Genomic DNA, 24,444 nt, shown 5'->3' with positions numbered 1-24,444 from the left:
AGGAAATTCAGGGCCAGAGTAGGTAAGTGACATAGTTCAAGGTAACACCTCATTAGTAGCCAAGGAGAGGCTACCCTAACATAGGTCTTCGGTCTCCAGAAGAGCATTCTGAGTTCTGACACCATAAGTGCTTGATCAGAGAAACTGACCTCTCTGTGCAGTTGTGTCTCACTCTGCACCATTCAGCTTAAACTTGCAGTGAGGGGGTGCAGCTACTGACCCTTGATCTAATGAAATTCCAAGAGGAGACAAAATATATAAGGGGGGGGGGGTAGGGATCTCCCTTTAAACTGCTTGGGATTGGATGTCAGCTCCTCTGGAGCCCGACGTGCTAGTGTAGCGCTGGTGTCTCCAGAATCTGGCCAATCCACCTTCTCTTTCACCGACGGGCAGGGCTGTCAGACTCTGCCACACACGCGATCTCGGGAGACCTGGCTTCCTCTGGTGCTCCTGCAGTAGACGTCTCCTCCTGCAGCCTCTGGGCACGGGACTGGCGCCGCTCCTGTCCGCTAAGGCCGTTGATCACTACACGAGGCGGGACGGGCAATGGTCGCTCTGCCGGCGGACTGGTCATTTTCCCGGGGGGTGGATACCTGCTGCTCCAACTAAGCCAATCTCCAGAACACCTGACGGACTCATGGCGAGGTGGCTGAGGAAACCCTCCGTTAAGCGTTTTGGAGGCTCTGCAACCCGTGCCAACGCCAAGGCGGAAGGACAGCTCCCGCCCTCCGGAGAATCCCTCTGCGTCACCGTGACGACCCATTCCCACGCAGGGGTCCCCCTCCTCAAAGCAGCCGCCCAGTCCCTTCACTGTCCCCTTCCTCACCCGTGGCCGCCGCGCCACAGCCTGCTGCACGCGCTCGTTCACTGCCCGCAGTGCGAACCCGACTCCCAGCTCCGCCGACATGCTGCCAGCTCTCCACATCCCCTGGGACTAGGACTAACGCAGAGCCCCAAACCCGGGGGCCCCCCTCAGGCAGAGACCACCTTCCGGTCCCGCCCAGTTCACGTCTGTTGTGACCCAATCGCCGCTCACCACCTAGTCGTCTCACCCAATCGACACTGGGCAGCGCGGGGGCGGGACGGGGGCGGTGTGGCGGGAGGTCCCGCCCAGCGGTGGCGGCCATCTTGGGGAGGTCGGCCCCTGTCTTATTGGGGACAGCCAGGGCCCCTCTCTGGACGCGGGGGCCGGTGTACGGAGGCTGGCCTGACGTGATTCCGGTGCCCCCTGGCGAGCTTTCCCGGTCCTGCTGCCCGAGCTGCAGTCCCCGTCCCCGCCCTCGTGGGAGCTTCCTGACGCAAAAAACGCGGCCTGTTCCGGGGTCTTAGTCCCTTTCCAACAGCCCCACAGATTTGCCCGTCCCTGGCGTTCAGAGTGCCGCGGGCTAAGATTTCTGTGCGCAGGCAGCAGGATTCGAAGCTGCTAGAGCGGGAGTCAGGGCTGCTAGTGACTCAGGTGAGGCTTGTGAGGACCGTTAAGAGATAAAAAAGAAATCGGTTTCTGAAGAAAACGGCCCGATTCAAATATATGGTTATTTCTTCTTGTCATCCTTGTGACCAGTGCTGTCCAATAGAAATAGGATGCGATCCACACGTCTTTAAAGAATAGGCGCAGGAAACACATTTTAACGAATAAATACATGATGTTAAAACCCAGTACATTCAAAGTAAGGTTTCAATATGTAACCAATAGGAAAGCTTCCTAAGACCTTTTTTATTGTACTTAATTTACAAAATCCGGTGTAGCGTTTTTACTTAGAGCAGGCCGCAGTTCGGGCTGTCCGCTATTTCAAGAGATCGGTAGCCCCCTGCGGCAGTGCTCCCTTAGAGGAGAGCACAGGCAGTCTTAGGCGGCCTAGCGTGCGCTCAGCACACATTCAGTCCAGTCTTGAGTGTCCCATGTGTCCAGCTCTGGGCAGCGTGAAGGCCATAAACATGATGAGCCAAACAGTATAAAAGACTAACAGTAAATTATGAAGTTTAATAGGTGGTGAAATAGTAGGTGCTGTGGGTAGTAGGTAGAGACAGAGAATTCTGTAAAGGAAAGTGCTTTTTGGCTGTACTGTTTAAAGATTCTGAAGCGATTCTCAAACTGTATGAAGTGAGATGCTATTATGTTGGAGAAAGGGCCAACGTGTGTTTCCCGGGGTGGTCTTGGGGTGACTGGGCCAACTGTGAATCTTCAGGAAATAAAGAGCAGTATTTCTTCTATTACCACCTTCCCAGACCCGAGGAACTGAGGTAAAATGTCATATGTTGTGTTTGGGAAAATCACTTTGAGCAGAACCCAGGGTGCTTGCCATTAGGAAGTGCTTTTTGGTAAGTTTCTATTTCCCAGGTACAGGAAACTGGGTTATATGTACATCAGGGTTGTCAAAATGGCTCTGGACTTGAAACTTTCTACTCCTAATAAAAATGATATAAAAAAATGACTAGAATAGTTTTTCATGTCATTGAAAGGTCTGGGGCTAGGCAGTAGGCAATGGTGAAATAAAGAGAGATTACAGTGATGGGGGTCATGTTGAAGAGATGTATAGAGGAACCATTGGGTGAACATGACATAAAGTGATATGCTATTTGGAAAACATTTAAAAAACCATAAATACCTTATCAGAGCTAAAGGATGTATAATCCAGGTGATAGGTTATTACGATAACAAGTAGGGGTAACTTCATAGGTCAGGTATCATCTTTAAATTCTAAGGTCAGCCTCCCCCGCCTCCATTGTTGTGTGTGTGCATGGCTCCCAAAAAGGCATCAGAAGAGTGATTTGAACTTTTTTTTTAATTTACAAAAAATGTTTATTTTTGAGATAGAGACAGCATGTGAGTGGGGGAGGGGCAGAGAGAGATACAGAATCTGAAACAGGCTCCAGCCTCTGAGCTGTCAGCACAGAGTCTGATGCAGGGCTTGAACCCACAAACTGCGAAATCATGACCTGAGCCAAAGTCAGACGCTTAACCGACTGAGCCACCCAGGCGCCCCTGATTTGAACTTTCAAGTTAATAAAGATAGTGGTGCCAAGATCAGTTGTAGTGGCATAGGACTGACCCATATTGAATTTTGGTTTCATTGTTGAACTGGAATCTTGGATAAGTAACTGAAGTTCTTAGTTTTTCTTTTATAAAATGGTGTCACAATCTCCTTCAGAGTTGCAGGGGGATCAATCAAGATAACATGTGACATTCTTAGTAGAGTGCTCTGCTGAAGCAAATGCAAAAATGTTCAATACGTGTGAGCTCCCCCCACCCTTCTTACCTATTCAGCCAACATTTATTGAGGCATTTCTCTGTAAAGGTACCTTTGGGGAGACCAGGATGAGTAAGACAGGCTTTACTATGGATTCATTTCTAAGATGCTTTTCACTTCTAACATTCTATAACCCTACAGAAATAAAGGGAAGTAAAGACAAAAAGATCAAAGTGACCCCGGTCTCATCATTTCACATTTTCCAATTTCTTTACTTCTTAGCTATGCCTTTGAATGAATTTGATTCCACTTTTTTCTCCTGGTTTTCTTTTTTTTTAGTTTCTTTTCTTCCTCTTTCTGGGATATCAGTCATGTAATTTAACCTTTCATTCTTCCCTGCCACTGAACCCTTGAAAAATGGAAGTCCACAATCACGTCATCACCAATAACTGTCTTTAAAATGCTCCCACAGTTTGCAGGGACAAAGAGGGAAAAGAGAAAGCCAAATACCCAGAGGAACGGATTATAAAATTTTATAAAAATCTAGTACACTTATTCACTCTAAAGGCCATCCAGGGTTTAAAACATTCACCTCTATAGTCTGAGGCCCTGAATTATGAGAAATACATTCATGGATTTTAATACTGTTTCCTTCTACGCATGCTGTGATCCTTCTGGGGATAAAAAGAGATAAAATGATAGAATATTAATGTTGCCTGGTTACTTGGCTCTAAAGAGAAGTGGGAGAAATAATGCCCATGGCCCAGTTTAAATGAATTGAGGTAGAGAAACCATGACAACAATTCCTCAGCAAACATACTGTCACATTTGGCTTTTGAAATGTGAATACAGATTCTAGAACCATAGTCATGGGGAGGACCTTGAGAGATCATTTGATCTTTCAGACAGGAAGAATGACATTTAAGACATCCCAAATAGCACAGACTCTCCCCAATTTTTGAAGACCGTCAGAGAAAATGTTATTCATGCTAATCCCTGGATTTGTTTTCTATTTGTATATAACTACTTCTCTGGATTTCAAATTTTAGCCAGTCTTCTCTCAAGTAAAAATTTTTAAAATACTCTCTTCTACAAGCTAATTTCCTCTTCTATGGTCTCTGAGGAGCTAGAGAATACCTACACAACTTATGCAACTTTTGTCACTGTGAAGTCGCTAAATTCCCCTTCTGCCTTTTATGAGGTCAACCTGTGGGCTTTATTTTCATACTTTCTATTTATTTTTGATACAGGGAGATTTAGCATGTGGGGGGGCAGGCAGAGAGACACAGAATTGGAAGCAGACTCCAGGCTCTGAGCTGTCAGCACAAGGTCCGATGCAGGGCTTGAACCCATGAACATGAGATTATGACCTGAGCTGAAGTTGGAGGCCCAACCGAGACCCTATTTTCATACTTTTAAAATTTTGGTTTTAACATTTTGTTTTGCTAGCCTCCTCAACTCTTTGCTTTTTTATTAAAATTTTTTTTTACATTTTTTAATGTTTTTATTTTTGTGTGTGTGTGAGAGAGAGAGAGAGCGAGCGAGCGCACAAGCAGGGGAGGGGCAGAGAGAGAAGGAGACACAGAATCCGCAGCAGGCTCCAGGCTCTGGGCTGTCACACAGAGCCCTACGTGGGGCTTGAACTCACACACCGTGAGATCATGACCTAAGCTGAGGTTGGATGCTCAAATGACTGAGCCACCCAGGCGCTCCTAAAATTTTTTTTAATGTTTTATTTTTGAGAAAGAGACAGAGCATGAGTAGGGTAGGGGCAGAGAGAGAGCGAGGGAGATACAGAATCCAAAGCAGGTTCTAGGCTCTGAGTTGTCAGCACAGAGCCCGATGCGGAGCTTGAATTTTAGAGGGCGAGATCATGGCCTGAGCCGAAGTCAATCACTTAACTGACTGAGCCATTCAGTTGCCCTCCTCAATTCTTTTTTAAATTGGAGCTCAGAACGGGGAGTTCTCAGCAGAGTCAAAGGTTATTTTCTACATATGCCACTTCTGTAGAAGTTGTATTCTTAACTGTTTGCTGCATTCTAATATTGTTCCCCTTTCCCTCTCTGTGCTGAGCAATCTGTTATCTTATTCTGTTATCACATCTCTTTGACTTTTCCATGTAGTGGTACCTACTTTATAGTTGTGTGCTTCTGAGCAGGTTTTTCCAGATGATTAAAAATGTTATTTTTGAGCACTTACACACACTAGGCACAGTGCTAACTCCTTCACATGCATTATTTCATTTACTCCATTCAATCCATCTTATAGATGAAGAAGCTGTGGCTCAGAGAGGTTAAAGAACTTAAGACCATACACCTAAGAAGGGGTAGAGCATGGATCTGAATCATGGCCCACTAACCCCAGTAATTACATTCTTAACTTACCCATTCAATTGTAAGTTCATATTATTTGTGTAGTGGCTCTGAAACCAATAGAAAAAGTTTGAGAGCACCATTAAAAAACCTGAGAAAGCCTGGGCTAGGGTTGCCAAATTTGGCAAATAAAAATACAGGATATCAGGGCACCTGGGTGGCTCAGTCGGTTGAACCTCCAACTTCGACTCAGGTCAGATCTCACATTTGTGGGTTCGAGCCCCATGTCAGGCTCTGTGCTGACAGCTAGCTCAGAGCCTGGAGCCTGCTTCTGGTTCTGTGTTTCCTTCTCTCTCTGCCCCTCCCCCTCTCATGCTCTGTCTGTCTATCAAAAATAAATAAAACATGAAAAAAAATACAGGATATCCAGTTAAGTGTGCATTTCATATAAATAGTATTTTTTTTAGTATGTCTCATGCAGTGTTTGAGACATACTTGCACTGAACGTATTAGTTGTCCATATGAAATTCAAATTGAACTGAGCATTCTGTATTTTGTTTGGCAGTCTTAGGCTGGGCGGCTTTCCAGAGTAGAGACTGAGACTTTCTCACTGAGTTGATATCAGAATGAGTTTTTGGTCAACTGAAGGCCTCTCTGCCCTATGGAGAAGTATCGTATGGATTCTTTAAAATCAGCAACCTCTACAGCACCTACCCAGAATAATGCCAGTTTACAAATTAGTTGCTTACTGTTTCTACATTGATAATGGGGATAATCACCTGAAAAAAATATATACATATATTTTATATATATCTATATGCATATAAAATTTTTAAATTTTTTTGAGAGAGAGTGAGTGAGCACATGCATAAGTGAGGGAGAGGGGCAGAGGGAGGAAGAGAGGGAGACAGAGGTGGGCAGAGAGAGAGAATCTTAAGCAGGCTCCATGCTCATCACAGAGCCAAGAAGGGGCTTGATCCCATGACTCTGGATCATGACCTGAGCCAAAATCAAGACTCAAATGCTCAACCAACGGAGCCACCCAGGTGTCCCACTAGGGAGTGATGTTTTATTTCTTTGTATCACCTATTCTAACATTAGTTATTGCTGAATTTCAGTTTGATAAAAAAGTAAATACAGGAGTGCCTGGGTGGCTTAATCGGTTTAGCAGCTGACTTCAGCTCGGGTCATGATCTCACAGTTTGTGGATTCGAGCCCCATGTGAGGCTCTGTGCTGACAGCTCAGAGCCTGGAGCCTGCTTCTGATTCTGTATCTCCCTCTCTCTCTGACCCTCCTCTGTTTGCGCTCTCTCAAAAATGAGTAAATGTTAAAAAATTTTAAAAAGGTAAATACAAAGACTCATTTTATTTAGCAAGACTGAAAATAAAACTCAGATATAAATTCACACCTTTAGTGTTGTCTATAACAGTTCCTCCAGCTATTAACCTAGGGCAATTAATCCAGCATATTATTTGTAGATTCATTAATATAACAAGAATCATTTCTCATTTACAAAGAGGGTCATTAAATTGTTGGGGCTCTTTCAAAGTAGAATTTGTCTGACTAGTCGATTACTAGCTTACACAGAAATGGAAATAAAAAGAAATGGAAATACAAACACAAACTGATTGGCTACTAACTCTTTCCTAAGGAAGCAATAGAAACCATGGCTAGAATCCTACTGAGCCCTAAAGTAGAGGTTAAGTTCATGGACACAGAGCAGCCACTAGCCAAGATACAGGTTTATTTTCAACTGAGGATTGAGGCTTATCTTCAATCAAACTTATCAGATAAGTCAGTGAATACGATCATCTTACTTTCACTACTTACTCTCTGTAAATGGCAAAGTTATCAGTGCTGAAAGATACAGAGACCCACAGACATTACAACAGATCATTTATAAAACAACTTTTTTTGGATCAATATATTGTTTTTTTCCTCCTTCAGCTTAATATGACCACAGTTACATTCAGATCTTTTTTAATTTTAGTCTTATAAAAATTATTAACAAACTTTGGCTTCCTTGGAAATATTCTGTCCTTGTATTAAAAAAGTTATTAAAAACAGTACCAATATGTACCACTTCTGTAAAGTTTAGTGAGAAACATTCAACCAAGGCGACTTTTCCTTGGAAAATCCTACAAAAACTGATTTTATAAACAGTTACTTATTTTGGTAGAAGTTTCATTTATAAATAGCAGCCATGACTTTACTGCCTACAAAACTGTAGGCTGTCATATTTTACGTGTTAGGAATTCAAATGTTTTAAGATCAGATTTTCTGGTGAGTGTTAAAGAAACAAAGTTGTACAGACAGACTGATTAGTCCCAAACTGAGGAAACCGCTGACCTCCATGATTTCACTATTCAGGAAGGTTACAGATAACCGTTGAATTTAAACCAAATTTTAACGGAGGGGTACTGCAACATCTATACTTTGTGTCTAAAGAGGAAGGATGCTAGAGGGGGGAAGGTGCAGCAGGACTTTACTGAGGCTCTGTTGTGGTTAAAGTGTATCTAGTGCCAGGGACGAGCTATCACAGGATGTTGGCATTAGAGAGACTTTAAAGTTAAGGATCTGAGCAAACATGCTATTCAGAGGCTGAGATATCCTTATTCTGTTGAAGTAGTGTTTTCTGAGGCCAGGCAGCAAGTCTCAGGGTAGGGGGAGCTGACAAATAGATAAATTGGGGGCGCTGGATGTCACGTGTCCTATTGCTCCTAACAAGTGATCAGTGGCACTGAAATGGAGGAGGGCGAGTGTATCTGAATGATGGATGTCCTGTTGGCCTTGGGGGGCCACCTGTCTTCTGCAAGCACCTGGGCGCCCATTAAAGTCCACCATTCCCACGAACATGTGGTTGCTTGCACAAAGGGTGACCAGGGCCAGTGGCTTGAGAAGTCTAAGTCCCAGCAATGAGAACAGAGAAGGAGTTAACACTTTGTTTCTACCTAAGCAGGTGGACTGCTCCCCAAACTCTAGACAAGCCTGGCACTACTTGGGGAGCAAGCTGGCCTGAATTTTGGGACCGTTCAATATGCCAGAAGTCTGGGCATGGGACCAAACATGAGGTGGGGATCTGTGCCAGAAAGCATCATTCATAGTACCAGTGAGGGGGGACAGTGATAGCTCCTTTTGGGGGGGGGGGCAGCTAATAACAAGGCCGGATCCTAAGCTAGAGCTTGTCATGGAGAATACCAACATGTTTGCAAGGTAAGTCGAGATAACCTAGCACCCGGTGCACGATTCGTGGGCTACGTTACCCTGGACACTGTCCCCCACCGCCAATTTCAGGAGTGAATAAAACCTTTCATTCACGTTTGTTCTCCTCCATCCCAAATCTCCCAGAGTGACTCAAATTTTTCCTAATTGGAAATGGAAAGAACTAAACTAAAATCAAAACCAAACATCTGAACAGATTTTGAGGCAGCCCTTCCGACCCAGGGGCTGGGGCAAGACCTCGGACAAGCACCCCCATCGCTGTCCCTGGAGACTTAGCACCCAGTCTGACCCCTGTGTGGCTGTTGGTGCCCTAGATTTAAAAACACATGCTACTCCGAGAATGGGCTCCCTTTTTACCACTTCGTCAGACTACTGCCAGCACAAGCTAGAGGCATTACGACTGGGAGATCTTCCAGGGACCCCCTCATCCCCCATGGGCTCTTCAATACAGAATCCCACTGCAGAAGACACTTGATCCCGAATGCTGGCCAAGCACATGCCACGGCGGCCGAGAGACAACGACCCCACTTCAGCAGCTATTAAGACGCTTGGGTTGTTTGTTCCTGTCTTCCTGAAGCCGAGTGGAATCAATGAACAGATTTGAGAGGAGAAAACCGAACCACAGCACAGGCAGAAAGTTTTAAAAAGAAGCGTGTGGAATGTAGTCAGAAACCACCACTCTGAGAGACCCTGGGGGAAGGGGGGTGGCGGAGAGAAGAGCCTGCAAAGCCTAGCATGGCTCTTCCCTAAGAGGGCTCAAGAAAGCGCGCCTCAAGAGTAACTCAGACACCCCAACAGAAACACCCGCCAAGCCCAGCGTCCCCTGCAGCTGTCCCCCGCAGCTCGGCGGGCAGATGTAGAAGCACGCGTTTGCTCAGGCGCCGAGCCTCACTCATGGGCATCTCCCACCCTGGAGGCAGGGCTAAGATTGGCCCGCTTTTTCCCAAGAAAGGCAGTCAAATCACCCAGAAGCCAACACCCTACGAGTTTCTCATTTCTCCCACTCTGTAAGGATCGAATCCCTACATAAATCAGCTTCAAAGGGCTATAATTAGTGTCTAGAGGTCAAAGGTCAAAGCCATGGTTTCCCGATCTTAACCAACGTCATCTGACCCACTTACCTGAATAAAACCCCAAATCATCACCCCCTGCCCTCCTTTCCCAGGGAGGGGAATTGATTTAAATGCATTTCTTCTTTTTTCACCGCCAAATGTGAAAGAGAGTCAAAGCAGGTCACGTGGGAGGGAGGAGTGTCCCAGTTCATCATTAAAAAATAAAGATCTCTTCTAAGTGTCATTTGAGGCTGTACACAAACACTTCAGTTCTCCTCAGGGTCTACTTCCAAGGGGTCATCATCGAAACTCAGCTTGTCCTCGAGCCCCTCAAACTGCTTGCCCAGACCGCCCGCAGTGTCCACGAACATGTTCGGGATGTCCTTGCCAAAGTAAATCTTGCTGTTGGAAGCAATGGCCTTGTACTTCATCAGCTGCAGATACTCTGGGGTCAGCTTCAGCTGTACGAACAAAAAAGGAAGGGAGGCTAGGTAGAGCCAGATTCGAGAAAACTTGGGATGACACACTTCCTTTTTCACAAGGAGAGGGTCTCTCGAAGAACGGTGCCTTCTCTACTCTTTCCTGGCCTCACTGTTCTGTTAGGAACGGGTACTCATAGATTTGCAAGCTCAGAGCTGCAAGAGTGTGAAGAGTTTCTGTGCAGGACACAACACACATACAAGTCTGCCAAGGCGCAGCTGCGGAGAAGGGGAGCACCAGGGTCAGCGCGGCTAAGGAGAAAGGAAGCACTACGGTCGGCATGGCTAAGGAGAAGGGGAGCACCGGGGCCGGTGCAGCTGTGGAGAAGGGGAGCACCAGGCCCTCGAGGCATGGCTGCCAGCACATCTGGCCATCCAACGCCAAGAGCTCGAGAACCACATCAGCCCAAAGCCAAACACACCTTCCTGTCACCAGGTGCACTGGGCTTTACCTTGTTTGCCTCGGCGATTTTCATAGCGGTGTAGCACTCGGCGTCAGCCTTTGCCTTCTCCCGCGCCAGAAACGCAGCATCTGAGGGCAAGAATACAGTGAACTGCAGTGTAGCCCCTACCAGAACACCGGGCCCTGAGACGTGCCCCAGTCACTGCTCTTCTCTCCCAGTGCTTCAGTGAAATGGGGGAGATGAGGCATTTTTTCCTACTTCACGAGTTGTTGTGAACACCAACCATGGATGAAAAATGCCTTGAAGGCATCTATCTCCCAGTAATGGGGACTAATGCCGAGCCCCCAGTCTGGTGCTCTGCTCAGCACCACCCAAGAAGGCAGTCCTGGGAAAAGCACCACCCAGAGACACTCCCTGTGTCCACAGGCCTGCAGCGTCTGGGAAGACAGGGGTGGGGCCCACTTCACCCCTCTCGGGAGCCCAGAGAAGGCTCTGAACACAGCCAGACGTGGCTCCCCCAAAACTGGATGCCACTAACATGAAACAGCTCGGCCCTTCTCCAACTTCATTTCTCTTTTATTTCCAGCTATCACTTCGAGAAGGTTCTAGTTAACAGTGGTTAAGCTGGCACAACTCTAAATAAGAGAATTTGTGACATGGTCCAGACTAACACCTGTTTGGATGAAGACCTAGTTTAACCTCCACTATGCAAGGCAAACACTTCCTTCATCTGCTAAGACCAGCTTTCTGTCAAGCTGATGCAAAATTTTTGATGCATGTTCCCGTGCCTTGGGAATGAGGCCAGCTTCGTCATATTTGTGGCAAAAAGCCTGGGAAGAAAGGGGAGCCTGTGGGCGGGTTCTTACCGCACACCCCCAGCATGACCCTGGGCAGAAGGAGCGTGCTGTTGGGCAGGGGTGCTGGCTGCATGGGGCCCACTCAAGTGGCCTTAGTACCTGATGACATGTTTTTGTAAGAAATAAAAATGTGTTGTCTCGCCGAGAGCTCGCCAATGAGGAGCCGCTGGCCTTAAAGTCCCAGCTGGCTCCTTGCTGGGTCCCCCACAGTGAGTACACGTGGACATGGCACTTGGATGCTGGGCCTTGGGGTCCTATTTCTGTCCTAGAATTTGCTCGATATAAGGCACCACGTGAAGGAAAGGGCAGGTGGTGGGGATGAGCTGAGGGCGTGGGGGCAGGGAACTGAAGGTGAGTAATATTCAGAAAAGAAAACGTTTCTCCAGCTCCAGTGTTGTTGGGACCGAAAAGGCGTCTTTTTCATACCTGCCTTAGTATCTACCACAGGGATGTTGAGAGTGGACTTAGAAGCCACAGCTGTGGGGTGGGGTGGTTGGCACGGCACAAGGGGGACCTGTTCCGGCCTAGCCTCTGGGTTCACCTCCGAGGCTCCGACACCCGGCCAGCACGGATTTACACAATTTCCTTTCTTACACCTCACATGAGAGCGCCTAACGGCACTCCATGGAGTTTGTTAAACGAATGAACGCTCTCTGAAGTGTTTGAAAAACATATGCTGGCCTGGCCCAAATCTCCCCAAAACTCCAGTCAAAGAGCAGAGAAAAAGAGACTTTCCAAAGAAATCAGGACATCTTAGGACAAAGGTTAAAGAGCCAAGGAAAGGGCTCTCCCGCCCCCACCCCCACCCTGCCACACGGTGGGGCGTGAGGAAAACCCAGGTGCTGCTTTCAGCTTTGCTCACCTTCGATTTCTGAAATCTTCTTCTCGGTCTCCTTCTCCATGACCTTCTGCCCATAGGTGATTTCTGCCACCTGAGCCACTTTTTCTGCCTCTGTGGTAACGACATTGAGAAATGGCTTAGAGCACTATGGATATTTCACAAGCTGGACTAGATCTCACCCTTCCGTGATCGGAGTCCCTGAGGTGGGAATGTGGGTGTGCTCAGAGGAAAAGCCCCCGAGGGCGACCACAACAGGCACATGTGGACTGCACCTGTGAGCGTGGCACCAGCCTCTCTCCTAAGTCTCAAAGGTGTTTCTCCCCAAAGGGTATTTTAGTGACTATGGTCCTGTCTAAACCTTCCTGCTGCTCACTTGGGAAGCAGTCAGGAGTCGCTGACAATCTAGTGCAGAGGTTGGGGGCTGGGTTCTGGCCAGGGTGTCTGGGGGCAAGCCCCATTTCCACCACTTACTTGCCATACTAGTTAGCCCCATGGGTCTCCAGCTCAGTCAAGTGAGGCTCACAATGGTACCTGCCTCACTGTGTGCTTGCGAGGAACGAGACCGGTCACTGCAAGTGCTCAGAAAAGTGCCTGGCTCGTGGTAGGTGCTGGATGGGCACTAGCTCCTATTACCGATTATGAATGAGCTAGGAAGGGTTCTTTTCCTTTCAGAGATACAGGGAGGCTCAAAGTGCACCAGCCCAGCCGTGACCTGCCGGTTTCAGCATGGCTTTGTGGACTACGAACGCCACTCCTGTGCATGGCTGGAGGCTGGAGGACTGTGTGACCTAACAGCGCCGGGGCCTCCTCACCATCCTCCCGCCACCCCTGGCCCTTCTGCCCTGAATGGGGATCCCAGAACCACACTCAGACCGATAAGGGCCTTCTTCCGCTCTGTCTCAGCCTCCTTCTCCACCACCTTCTGCTTCTGGGCTGCGATGAGCAGCTTCGTCTTTTCGCTTTCCCTGAAAGGACAAACACAGGCAGCCGTGAGGCCGTTACAGCCAACGCTTCCGAGGAGCTTCACTGTCCCCTGGAGAAACCAAACTTGTGCCGAGGAGAGGCGAGCTTGGGTCGCTCACTCTTCCCAGAAGGCTGCTCGCTGTTCCAGGTAAAAGCAGATCTATCGCAGGCAGTGATGTGGCTCTTTCTCCTCCAGAATAACTCATTTGTGAGACACAGTTGCTTAGGGTAAAACACACCCAGCTACCCACATAACCGCCTCTCCCTCCCGTCTTCTTTGACACGAGCCATGAAGCACAAATGTCCCCTAGTCCTTTGCAAAGCATCACTGCCCGACAGGGTTTCTGCTGCACTCCCAATCCCAGTGAGGAAGCCCAGGTGACTCTCCCGACACCCCCGCTCCTCTTACAGTGCAGCAGGCCGTACTCCACCCTCTCTGGGGGGGAGAAATGCGTGCTGTGGCTTCAGTTAACTCTGGGATGGGATGAGGTGTGGGGTGTGGGAGAGAGTGGGAGTCTGGCTTGGGCAGAGAGAATACTCACATCAACTCGTAGTTTCTGCGGATTGCCTCGGGTATATTGGGCTTTGTCACCCGCACAGCCTGGAGAAGGGTAAGAATAGCACTTGATGGGAAGGTGAGGGTGGTGAGGGACCCGAGCAGCTCCCTCCAGCCTTGATCTGCCTGCACCCGCCCTGTGGGGGATGCACCTTCACCAGGGGTGCTCCCGCTGTGGCAATGCTTACTTGGATGACGAGCCCGGGGGCCATGGAGGTCAGGTCCTGTTGCAAAGCCAGCTTGAGATTTTCATCAATCTGATCTGGGATCAAGAAAGACAGAAAACGTTGTTATTACATTTTTTAGGCAGGGTGGAGGGAAGTGTGGGGGTACAGTACAAACTAAAATACCAGCTCAAGAAGGCACCTGACAGGCCAAGGTCTTTCCAAGGCAGAGCCCAGAAATCTACAGATCCTCTGCATGTCTTTTTTATTTTTTTAAATTTTTAATGTTTATTTTTGAGAGAGAGACAGAGTGTGAGTGGAGGAGGGACAGAGAGAGAGGGAGACAGAATCCAAAGCAGGCTCTAGGCTCTGAGCTGTCAGCATAGAGCCCACGCGGAGCTTGAAGGCACGAACCACAAGATCATGACCTGAGCTGACGTCAGACACTTAACCGACTGAGCCTCCCCGGTGCCCCTCCCATCTTTCCAAGCGACATGCCTGTGCAGCCCCTCTCCATAAGCTGGAGGGGAGAGTATCCTTTTCCTGTGGCCTCCAGATAAAATCACCGAGGCTGCTGAAAATATCAACCTTGCCCAAAAGGAAACTGAGCTTTCAAAAGAAAAAGAATAAACAACAATTCTAGCACACTTCTTGAGTCAGGAAGCAGCCCGACCCAGACAAGAGCAGCAAAAGAGGAGGGCACCCCGTTTTCAAGAGGAAGGAAGGTGGAGTGGCTATGTTAGGTATTTTGAAAAGAGCCAAGCACATTAAATCTTGTAATTTTAGAAGTTTCTACAAGAAAAACAGATTCTGACGTCAAGGAAAGCTCCAGGGAAGACTATTTCCATTAAGAACTCCCATCAAATAACACAAGGGGAAAATGAAAATGTATGGTTCTGGAAATGAGCCCAAGTCCTCTGATGTGTCGTTTGCTTTGGCCCTGACTGCTCTGTCGGAATTCACAGGGGAGTCCTTTCACAGGCAAGTGTAGGAAGAGCTCTAACTGGTCGCCCCTCCTGGCCGTGGTCCTGCAGGGCCACAGCTGCCCTCTCTGGCCTGGGCCTCCCCCACCAGGGTCCTCAATAAGATCTTGCAAGGCGCTGAGAAGACTCCATGAAACCTCAAAATCTGGCTGGGACATCGGAACTGAATCACCTCCCTTACCGTCAGCTGCCACCTGCTTTAGGTAGCCATTCTTCATCACCTGTGCCCAAACAGAGGCCCATGGAGGCTCAGTACTGGGCCCAAGCTAGCATTGTAAACATGCTCATTAATTTAATAAACAGCTCAAAATAATAAACCTGTTTGATTACACTTTCATTTGTAGGGTTTAAAACGGCCTTTTCTTCAACTGTCCTATCGGTCAGCAAGGGATTTTAACATTTCTGTGCACTGGGCTTGCTCACATGATCCTCTCAGCACGAGGGAGAAGTGCCCCACAGGCCGCCCCTCAGACCTGATATGTGTTTAACAATTGGACGGCTGCAGAAAAACATCACATTTCACACTTTCTATTTTAGATAGGAGCTCAACCAAACTTTGAGCTGTTCTGTGCTCTCCCTAGGTTAATAATAACATTGTCATTTATTAGTGGGCACCTGTGGTCCTGGGCGAGTAACTTTCTGGGAAAATCTGGAAGAAATATTTTGCAAGGTGGCTTATTACCAGAACAATACTAGTAATAAGTTGTTTACACATTACAGTTCTACATATAAGTGCTGGTGAGGTTGTATTAGACGAAGAGGTGGAGTCAGCTCAACTTCTGAGCGAGTGCCAGGTAATGGTTTTATAAAGTGGGCAGAGGGGAAGCAGCGGGGTAAGCGATGATGGGAAGTAGGCGGTGATGCTGAGTCCGAGCCGTGAGTCCCGTGAGGACAGAACCAGAGGAAAACCCTCCTTGTGTCAGGAATGAGATTAGAGGCATGAATTTCTCCTTCCCAGATGCAAATAGATTCCAAGCAAGACAGTGACCTCCCAAGACTTTGTTTTTTAAATTAATTAATTAATTAATTATTTGAGAAAGAGAGAGAGCATGAGCAGGGTAGAGGGGCAGAGGGAGACAGAGAGAATCTTAAGCAGGCTCCACTCTCAGCAAGGAGCCTGACTCGATCCTGCAACTCTGGATCATCACCTGAGCCGAAATCAAAAGTCAGATGCTCAAGCGACTGAGCCACCCAGGCGTCCCAAGACTTAACTTTAAAAAGAAAAACATTTCAAAGCAAATGTTTATATTTTTTGAACTTCTCTGTAAAAGAAACTTCACGAAGCTACTAAGTTTATCTGTACGACAGTAAGAAGTTTTCTTTCTTTTTACTTTATTTTAAAGATGTTATTTTTAAGTAATCTCTACACCCAACGTGGGGCTTGAACCCATGACCCTGATATCAAGAGTCATGTGCTCCACTGACTGAGCCAGCCAGGTGCCCCTACAGTAAGAAGTTTTCTAATGCAAAACGATTTCACGGTTCCATCTTCTCTTCATGGAATTTAGAATCCTTTGTCTTTTACTGTTTCAGATACTTTGAAGTGTTTAATGGCACAAGTTCTAAAACAATGGCTGTAGAGAAAAATAATGATATTTTATAAAATGCGAATCAGTTTGAGGTTAAAAAAAAAAAGCAAATGTATTGAATTTTTCTTAAAAGCACAATGAATCCAAACCCTTTAAGGTGAATTTAGATTCATGGGGCACCGGGTCGGTTCAATTGGTTAGGCATCTGACTCTGGCTCAGGTCATGATCTTGTGGCTCGTGGGATGGAGCCCTGCGTTGGGCTCTGTGCTGACAGCTCAAAGCCTGGAGCCTGCTTCAGATTCTGTGTCTCCCTCTCTCTCTCTGCCCCTTCCCCACTCATGCTCGCTCTCGCTCTCTGTCTCTCAAAAATAAATATAAAAAAAGTAAATACATTAAAGCAAATTTAGATTCGTTTCCTACTGCCGAAAAATTGAGGGGGACTCGGATGATTTCCCAAGTCTGAAACACTGTGTGCACGGGCTCTGACTGAGGTCTCCGGCAGCGCCAGGAGCTCCTCCCCGTCTAGTCTGAAACGTCCTCATGCACCGTCCTTTTTCGGGAAGATGCCTGGGAAAAGCCACTGTCCAGTCCCCATATCAAGACGAGCTGTACCATCATCTCCTCTGGGCACCGGCTACTGGAACACTTTGGGCAGCAAGATGGACCAGCACCCTTGTCATGGAAGAGCTGTGGCAACTACGGAACTGTTTCTTTCCCTCGCTGCTAAAGTCAGGCGATGTTTACTTTGGCTAAAGAGGATAAAAAGGGTCCACTCGGGGCGTTTGGGTGGCTCAGTCGGTTAAGCGTCCGACTTCAGCTCAGGTCATGATCTCAGTTTGCGAGTTTGAGCCCCAAGCCAGGTTCTGTATCTCCCTCTTTCTCTCTGCCCTTCCCCGATCATGCTATTTCTCTGTCTCTCAAAAATAAATAAACATTAAAAAAAAAAACAAAACAACCAAAACGGGTCCACTTAAGCATGTGGATCCTTTTAAGCGTTTTCCTATCCATCTCCAAGATACAGGGTTAAAAGGACCCACAACCACAAAGCTCTGGGAACTTTAAGTAGCTATGGGCCTTGTCCACTTCTGGAGTGAAATGTGAACCCCACCATCCTCCTCTGCCTTCTCGGCTCCCGTGCTCAGTGCGGTGGGAAGCCTGCTGAAGCGAGTTCTAGCTTCAGCCCTGCCACTTCGTCTCTTTGGGCCTCACTCAGGATCCTTCTCTGAAAATGAGGCTGCTGGGTTGGATACTCCCTCGGGTTCTTTCCAGAACCGACTCTGTCTTCATTACCGAAGGGGGTTTGCAGGACAGCGGGAACACTGCCATTCCAGTCCTGATTCGGGCCACTGTTCTCCCTGTGCCCAAAGCTCACCTGCCCTCTCGACCTTCTTCTGCTGCCTCCTGAGCACGGGGCTTACACTTCCTGTCCCCCGGTCCCCATCGTGCCCTACGGCAGCTCGGAGGTGGGTGGTGGGGGAGCAGCTGCTCAGGCCTGCTACGGCCAGAGGAGGCCTCCTTACCGAAGAGCTCAATGTAGACCTCCTGGAGCGTGTGCACACTGCAGAACTGGTTCAGCTCATGGTGGATCTTGTTGAAGATGAGGGCCTTGTCATAGTCGGCAGTGTAGTTCTTCACGATATCATACACTGGGAGGGAGGGTGGATGGCAAGGTAAGGAAAGGCAGCTGTCCCTGCCTGAGGTGCTGTGGCAGACCTTGTGGGGGCGGGAAAAAGAGGGGGGGGGATGATGACATGCTGGGCCAAGGAAGCCGGTGGCTACGGGAAACTGGAAAAACGTACCTGCATTTGGGACCAGGAAATTTACCACTTCAATTCTGTCAAAGTAGATCATCACACCACCACTGTGGAGGAACAAGGCACACAAAGTCACCAGTGGGCTCTGGGACGTAGCGCAGGCTCTAGGTGCCAGCCTAAGACGTGTGACATGGCAGAGAGGGAGAAGAGCTTGCGGTGGGGGGGGGGGGGGTGTCGGAAGGCATGAAGGGTCTCCAAGCAGGAATCTTCCAAGCCTGGAGCCAGAAACCAATCTCCCAAGAAACCACACCTCCTAAAAATATCTCCAGAAGGACAAAAGCAAAAAATCTGGGCTACCAGGACGAAAAAGGATAGTCTATCTTTTGAATCTGTCAAGCGTTTTGATTAAAGCAATCAAGTGCAGGGGAAAGTCAAGGCCTTCTCAGAACTTAATGGTCACAGTGGGATTTTACGGTCACCATTTCTGTCTTCACTCTCGCTTTGGCTCAGCACTCTCTCCCTGTTCCCTGCAAATATTCGTTATAAACGGTTTTGGGTATACAGGAACGGTGAAAGAACAGTACAATTAATGGCCATACACGAACACTAAACTTAACGACTGTTAACGGTTTACCTTATTGATTGATCTACTTTTTTATGCTGAACATCTCAAAGCTGCAGCCATGATCCTCTTTACCCCTGACACTTTAGGAAGCAACATTCACCTAGGAATAATGACCTTCTCCCATGTAGTCCTAACTCCATCCCCAAACCTAAGAAAATTAGTAAGAACTCCTTAACAGCCTCTGATACCCAGTCCTTATTCTCATTTCCCCAGTCGTTCCTGCTGTGGACCGAATCGTGCGTCCTCCACAAAGCCATATGCGTTTCCAAAACCCCAAGCTGACTGTCCTGAGATGGCCTTTCACGTGGGGACTGAGGTCTTAGGGGTGGGGCGCTCACCCGATGAGGGTGGCAAAGGGACAAAGGCAGACAGCAGAGGTCTTTCTCCCTGTGTGTAGAGGAAAGGCCGTGTGGGGACTGCGAGCGAGGTAGAGAGGCTTTACCAGGAACAGCCCTGGGGCCCCCGGTCTTGGACTCTGAGCTCCCACCCAGTCTGTGGCACTGTGGCAGCCGGAGCTGACGAATCCCGTCCCTCGCTGCCTTTTATAGCTGGTCTTTTCGAACCAGGTTCCAATCAAGGCTCACCATCACATATTTGTTTTTTATGTCTCCTTTGCAACCCAGAGCTCCTCCTTGTGATGACATCAGGCCAATTATCCCGAGATGCCCTAATGCTGGATTTGCCCGGATGTTTCCTTGTGGCAGTGTTTGTTACTCTGTCCCAGTTTAGATCTCTTTAACTTTCCAACCAGACCAGTAGAGTGGCGTTCTGCTTGGATTTCCAGACCCTGTGGTCTCCCCCACTACCTTTACAACATTCTCCATAGCTGGTTATGCAAAACCTATCTTCCTCTATCAGGTGGTTTGCCTGCTGAAGGCCTTTGGTGTGTCTTCACTTGTAACAGAAAAAATCCAAACGTATCACAGCATTCCAGGCTCTCCTGAACCTGTCTACCTCCCTTGATTTTCCCCAGTGCAATGCACCGCCTAGTCAGATTGGAACCTAGGGAGCTAGGAGGTGGGGAACCTGGTAAAACTACCAAGAAGGGATGCTTCCCTTTTCACCGTCTCTTCCTGCAGTCAGCCAGATAGCCCTTCCGCGGCTGCAGGTTTGACTGCTTTACTCCAGGGCCCTTACCTAGTTCCACAAGGCACGTTCTTCACCTCATCTGTCTGCAGCGTGGTCTAGAAACACAGGAGACATAAAATGCTGGAAGATGGGCAGTGACAAGCAAAGTAACTACATTTCAGAATCCCAAAAGGCCTGGTCCTTGAGGTTACCTGGGCTGAGCTCCCCCTTGTTAAACACGAATGTGCCACTGAATCCTCCTGACTTACAGGGCGTGACACCTGGTAGTTTTGAACCAGGTTCCAGTCAAGGTTCACCATCACATGTGTGTCTTTTAAGTCTCCTTTTCAATCCAGAGCTCCTCCTTGTGATGCAATCAGGCCAAGAATCCCGTGAGAGACCCTAATGCTGGGTTTGCTTGAATGTTTCCTTGTGGTGGTGTTTGTATCCACCCAAACAAAGGTACCTACCCCTGCTTCACTATAAGTGAATTACCATACAGACCAGCTGAGTAGTAATGGTTTAGTAAAAAAGACCCTGCCTTAGGAATCCTAAGACCTGTGTTTACCTCTGTCTTTCCCTTTACTAGTCTTGAAACAGCGGATTCTCTATTTAGTTGGCCCTGCCCATTCTCAGCCTTACTGCAAGGCTCATGAGATCATGTGCAGAAATGCACTCTACACACCATCGAGCAGCGGAAACAGCAGAAGACACATACAGGGAGAATGCTGATGAGGTAACCCGGGATATTTTCCTGCGTCAGGTTTTAAGTCATTCTCTAAATCTTCTTATCCCTCTTAGCTGGACATACATCAGAGATGGGGAGACTAGCTTAGCCAGGCTTCAGGTCTGTCACAACTAATCCTACTCCCACTTAGATGTCATTTCCCTGCACCGAGTCCAACTTCCCTCTTCTGTCCCCACCCCCGCCAAATTATGTTCACATCTATGAAGTTCAAATAAGAACCAGGAGAATCACTGTTTTATTTCCATTTATCTTGGTAGCCTGTAATTTAAAACACGCACCCTACTTTTCCTTCTATACATTCAGAACAGACTCTTCTTTGGCTTTACCTTGAAGTGAGGAAATAATTCCCAGCTGGGGCTCCTGGGCCGAGGCAATGACTCCATTCAGCTATTTCAACAACCAAACAAAGCTCTAGAGTACATGGTTCATGAAGCCTCATTCTCCATTAGATATATATACAGACATGTACACACACACACATGCTTGTATATATGCATAAATGTGTATAAATACGTGTCTATACACACACACAGATATATGTATATACATATGTGTATAAGTATGTGTATATGTATATATTTATATATGAGATTCCTTGGAAAGGCACTATACTGATTTAATGGTAAATAATTACAATCATGAATTTGTCAACACCCCAAATCTGCAGCGGTCCAAACACACCACATAAGCCAAGTGTACCTGCACAGACTTATACGACGTGATGAAAGGGAGCATGAGATGGAAACCAGGGCCACTGGTGGAAGTGAGGAGGGCACCACCTCTGCAGAGGAAGGAGAGAGAGGCAGTTTAGCACGAGGTATCTATTACATCAATCCTATTTGCAGCAGCCCCATAAACGTTTCACGTAGAGCAGCATGTGCCTGAGCCATGTCCACAGACCCATTCCTCTCAACTCGACCCTAATATTCTAGGAAACCTGATGGTAAAACATAAAACCATTATTTGTGCTTTTGCGGCAAGAAAAATAGGCACGTGGTCCAAGCGGAATCAAGGCAGCAGGATCCCTGAGGATACTTAACGTGAGAGGAACTCTGTCTTACTTTGTCATATCTGTTGAGCTTGTGGCAATCAAGGAGGGCCATTCAGTCCATTTACCAATTAACTGCACTAATGCTGGAAACCAGTGACATGATCAGAAAAATAATTTTAAGAATGCTTTAAAAATCATTTACAAACAGGGGTTCCTGGGTGGCTCAGTTGGTTAAACATCCGACTTTGGCTCAGGTCATGATCTCATGGTTTGTGGGTTTGAACCCCGTGTCCTGGTCTGTGCTGACGGCTCAGAGCCTGGAGCCTGCTTCGGATTCTGTGTCTCCCTCTCTCTCTGCCCCTCCCCTACTTGCACTCTGTCTCGCTCTCTCAGAAATAAATAAAAATATTAAATTAAAAAAAAATCGTTCACAAACATTTTCTGGGTGGTAGAATTACTTTTATAACCAAGTTGTATGTAAAGGGTAACAAAATTAAAAGCCTTTTTTGGGGGACGTATAACCAGAAGGAGGGGAATAATAAAGGGGAGAGTGGAACCCAATGAGACTTTTAGAACTTGCCATCGGCAATCCAGGAATACACATCTTGACCATATATAAGAAGGAGTTCATAAAGGCTTAAAGCAAAAAGCTTGGTCCTGGAGGTTACTGAAAGGAAAGCAACCCAAGATTTGTAAGTGCTTCTTTGCTTTATATTATGAAGGAAAAAAAAATACAGTATCATTATTTTGTTAAAAGAGCAATAAAATAGTGACACAAAGGGGCTTTCTTGTAAGAACTGCTATCCTAGGGCTTGCCTCACCTATGTATCAATCTGCAGGATTTTTCATTTTGCTTGAAACGTTAGTTGTAAAGAGTGGGCACGAACTGGCCGAGCAGGCTAGATTAAGTCGCCATCAAGAACTGGTGCCCATCGGAGGTGCCCTTGCGGCATCAGGATGCCGGGAGAGGGATGGGGGAGAACAAGGTTCCAGAGATAATCTGCAAGCACTAGTTTCCTGTAGATTTTGACTCTAAACCTCTATACACATTTATCATTCACCCTCCATGGCATCAGCCTGAGACCACTAAGTCTTATATTTACATTACATTTATATATGTCTGTGTGTGTGTGTGTGTGTGTGTGTGTGTGTGTCCCCTTCCCCTGGTCACTGACACGACAGCTCAAGCTAAAAGACTCCTCTATTTAATACATACAACTATTCAATAGAATCTGCTAGACAGTGACTAGGAAAGAGAGTCAATTAACAGGAAGTTGCAAGCTTCTCCCGGTTCCTTCCTTACCTGTAATACACCCCAATATGTCCCTCTTCTATCTTGTGCACAGCTGAGAAGAGAGATGCACAAAAGAAACTGGAAGCCACAGCCACAACTGCTCCCAACTGAGCCATCAGTGAGCTTTATCCTGGGGAAAAAGATGCAGAAAAATGTGGGTGGTCCGACACGCAGGAGAAAAGCTATGCCAGGAGAGAGAGCACCTCACTGAGCCCGGCTCCCTGGAAGTGGCTTCTCTCCAACCTGCTGTAGTATGAACACAAGGCTAGATCTACAACTCTCTTCGTCCCTGTTCTCAGGCAACATTCCCACTCCTTCCTTAGCTGTGGAATTACATTCCCCACCTCGCTGGAGAGGCAGTGGCTCCAGAAACAGCCGGGCCCCAAGAGAGAACCACTGCCAATTGGGCAGCGTTCAGAACACAGCCTTCTCTTCCTGTGAACACGAATGTGCTGTCACTGGAGCCACTCATGCTAGTAAACGGGAAGAGAGGCAGCTGCAGTATGTTGCCCAAATTACAGAGGATGTCAAATGACAGGCAGTTGTGGCTATGTAATTCTGGTCAGAGCCTCCCAGTCCTAATTGCCTGCCATTTCAAAAGAAACCATTATTTAGTCCTTCCAGATGCTGGAGCGACAGAGACAGCATGTGAGCAGAATTCCATGATGGGATTTCTCTGGCTTTTCGTCCACCGTCCCAATTATTTCTTTGGATCTAAACGGGGGAGGGCTCTGAACACTCCCTCCCATACATTTGACTGGCACTTTGCACCTGACAGGTCCCCAAGCCCCACGTTTAGTGGAGAAAGAGGGTTCTCCAGCGAGGGAAGACAGGGCTCCTGAGTTCAACTGCGCTCAGGCACCAGGATGAGAAAGAGCTGGCATCTAGAGACTCATTTCCTGAACATGGAAGGATCTGGAAAAACGATGGTAACTGATAGCAAAGTTCACTGTCAGGAGTGCCTGGGCCCACCCATGCAGGGCGTGGACTCTGCCTCCCAGGTCTAACATAACTCGGGCTCAGACATCTGCGAGGCGCTTATTTTACCATAGCGGACTCCAGCTACCGACCTGCAGCTGCGTCCTTTCTGCAAATGCCCCCTTCCCCGCTCCCAAATCGCGCCCCTTCCCTGCCCTCTTCCGAGAGAGGGTCGCGCGTCCCAAGCGCCCTGGGGCTCGCGGGTAAGGGACGAAACAGAAAGGGGCTGCTTTCTAGCTCCTGAGGGAGAGAGGCTGCTGGGGCTCGAGCCAGGGAGAAGGGCTGATCAGCTCCGGCCAGGAGTCGCAAAGAGGCCCAGTGCGCACAGTAAGGGGCGGGGGCCGCGTACCAGGCTGTCCCTCCAGGCGCTCCGTACTCGTCCGAACCCCAGTGCAACCGTAGAAACCGCCACGCCCCTCCACACTCTGCTTCCT

General features: G+C 47.8%; 2 protein-coding genes and 1 long non-coding RNA gene across 7 annotated transcripts in view; 1 reads left to right on the top strand and 2 right to left on the bottom strand.

Annotated features, from left to right (window-relative positions):
* PLPBP (pyridoxal phosphate binding protein) overlaps positions 1 to 987 on the bottom strand; it is a 17,301-nt gene extending 16,314 nt beyond the window's left edge. The window contains exon 1 of the mRNA XM_029936067.1: positions 827 to 987. Within this exon, the coding sequence (XP_029791927.1) occupies positions 827 to 925 (99 nt within the window). The 5' untranslated portion in view covers positions 926 to 987. The remainder of the gene's footprint in view (positions 1 to 826) is intronic.
* The window catches only part of LOC115288618, a 26,706-nt gene extending 11,386 nt beyond the window's left edge, over positions 1 to 15,320 (top strand). The window contains exons 3-4 of one of the 3 annotated variants that reach the window (XR_003907121.1): positions 13,037 to 13,467; positions 15,005 to 15,320. This is a non-coding gene — a long non-coding RNA (uncharacterized LOC115288618). Of the gene's footprint in view, positions 1 to 13,028; positions 13,468 to 15,004 lie in introns of all 3 variants that reach the window. The other 2 variants (XR_003907122.1, XR_003907120.1) reach the window with 2 other exon arrangements.
* Positions 6,848 to 24,444, bottom strand: ERLIN2 (ER lipid raft associated 2). Of its 3 annotated transcripts, none has more exons than XM_029936037.1 (12): positions 24,360 to 24,444; positions 23,042 to 23,162; positions 21,447 to 21,528; positions 20,069 to 20,115; positions 18,352 to 18,413; positions 18,073 to 18,198; positions 14,064 to 14,137; positions 13,862 to 13,920; positions 13,230 to 13,321; positions 12,378 to 12,467; positions 10,707 to 10,786; positions 6,848 to 10,236 (listed from the first exon to the last, which is right to left on the bottom strand). In XM_029936037.1, exons 2-12 carry the CDS (start codon positions 23,146 to 23,148, stop codon positions 10,042 to 10,044), a joined length of 1,014 nt encoding a protein of 337 aa, XP_029791897.1. In that variant the 5' UTR covers positions 23,149 to 23,162; positions 24,360 to 24,444; the 3' UTR covers positions 6,848 to 10,041. The 3 variants fall into 3 exon arrangements, with proteins under 3 accessions (XP_029791897.1, XP_029791916.1, XP_029791905.1); XM_029936056.1 differs by lacking the exon at positions 24,360 to 24,444 and adding an exon at positions 24,103 to 24,330; XM_029936045.1 differs by lacking the exon at positions 24,360 to 24,444 and adding an exon at positions 24,080 to 24,109.

Source organism: Suricata suricatta, chromosome 1 (assembly GCF_006229205.1).
Source record: "Suricata suricatta isolate VVHF042 chromosome 1, meerkat_22Aug2017_6uvM2_HiC, whole genome shotgun sequence".
Taxonomy (NCBI): domain Eukaryota; kingdom Metazoa; phylum Chordata; class Mammalia; order Carnivora; family Herpestidae; genus Suricata; species Suricata suricatta.
This window is presented reverse-complemented; position numbering and strand designations above follow the sequence as displayed.

What these genes read in the sequence shown, in the direction of transcription:
- ERLIN2 (XM_029936037.1), bottom strand. Translation starts at nt 23,148, where the DNA reads ATGGCTCAGTTGGGAGCAGTTGTGGCTGTGGCTTCCAGTTTCTTTTGT. An exon ending in CGTCGTATAAGTCTGTGCAG is followed by an intron (nt 20,116 to 21,446) that starts GTACACTTGGCT and finishes CTGTGTTTCTAG; the next exon opens with ACCACGCTGCAGACAGATGA. An exon ending in GAAGATTTCAGAAATCGAAG is followed by an intron (nt 10,787 to 12,377) that starts GTGAGCAAAGCT and finishes TCTTGCCCTCAG; the next exon opens with ATGCTGCGTTTCTGGCGCGG.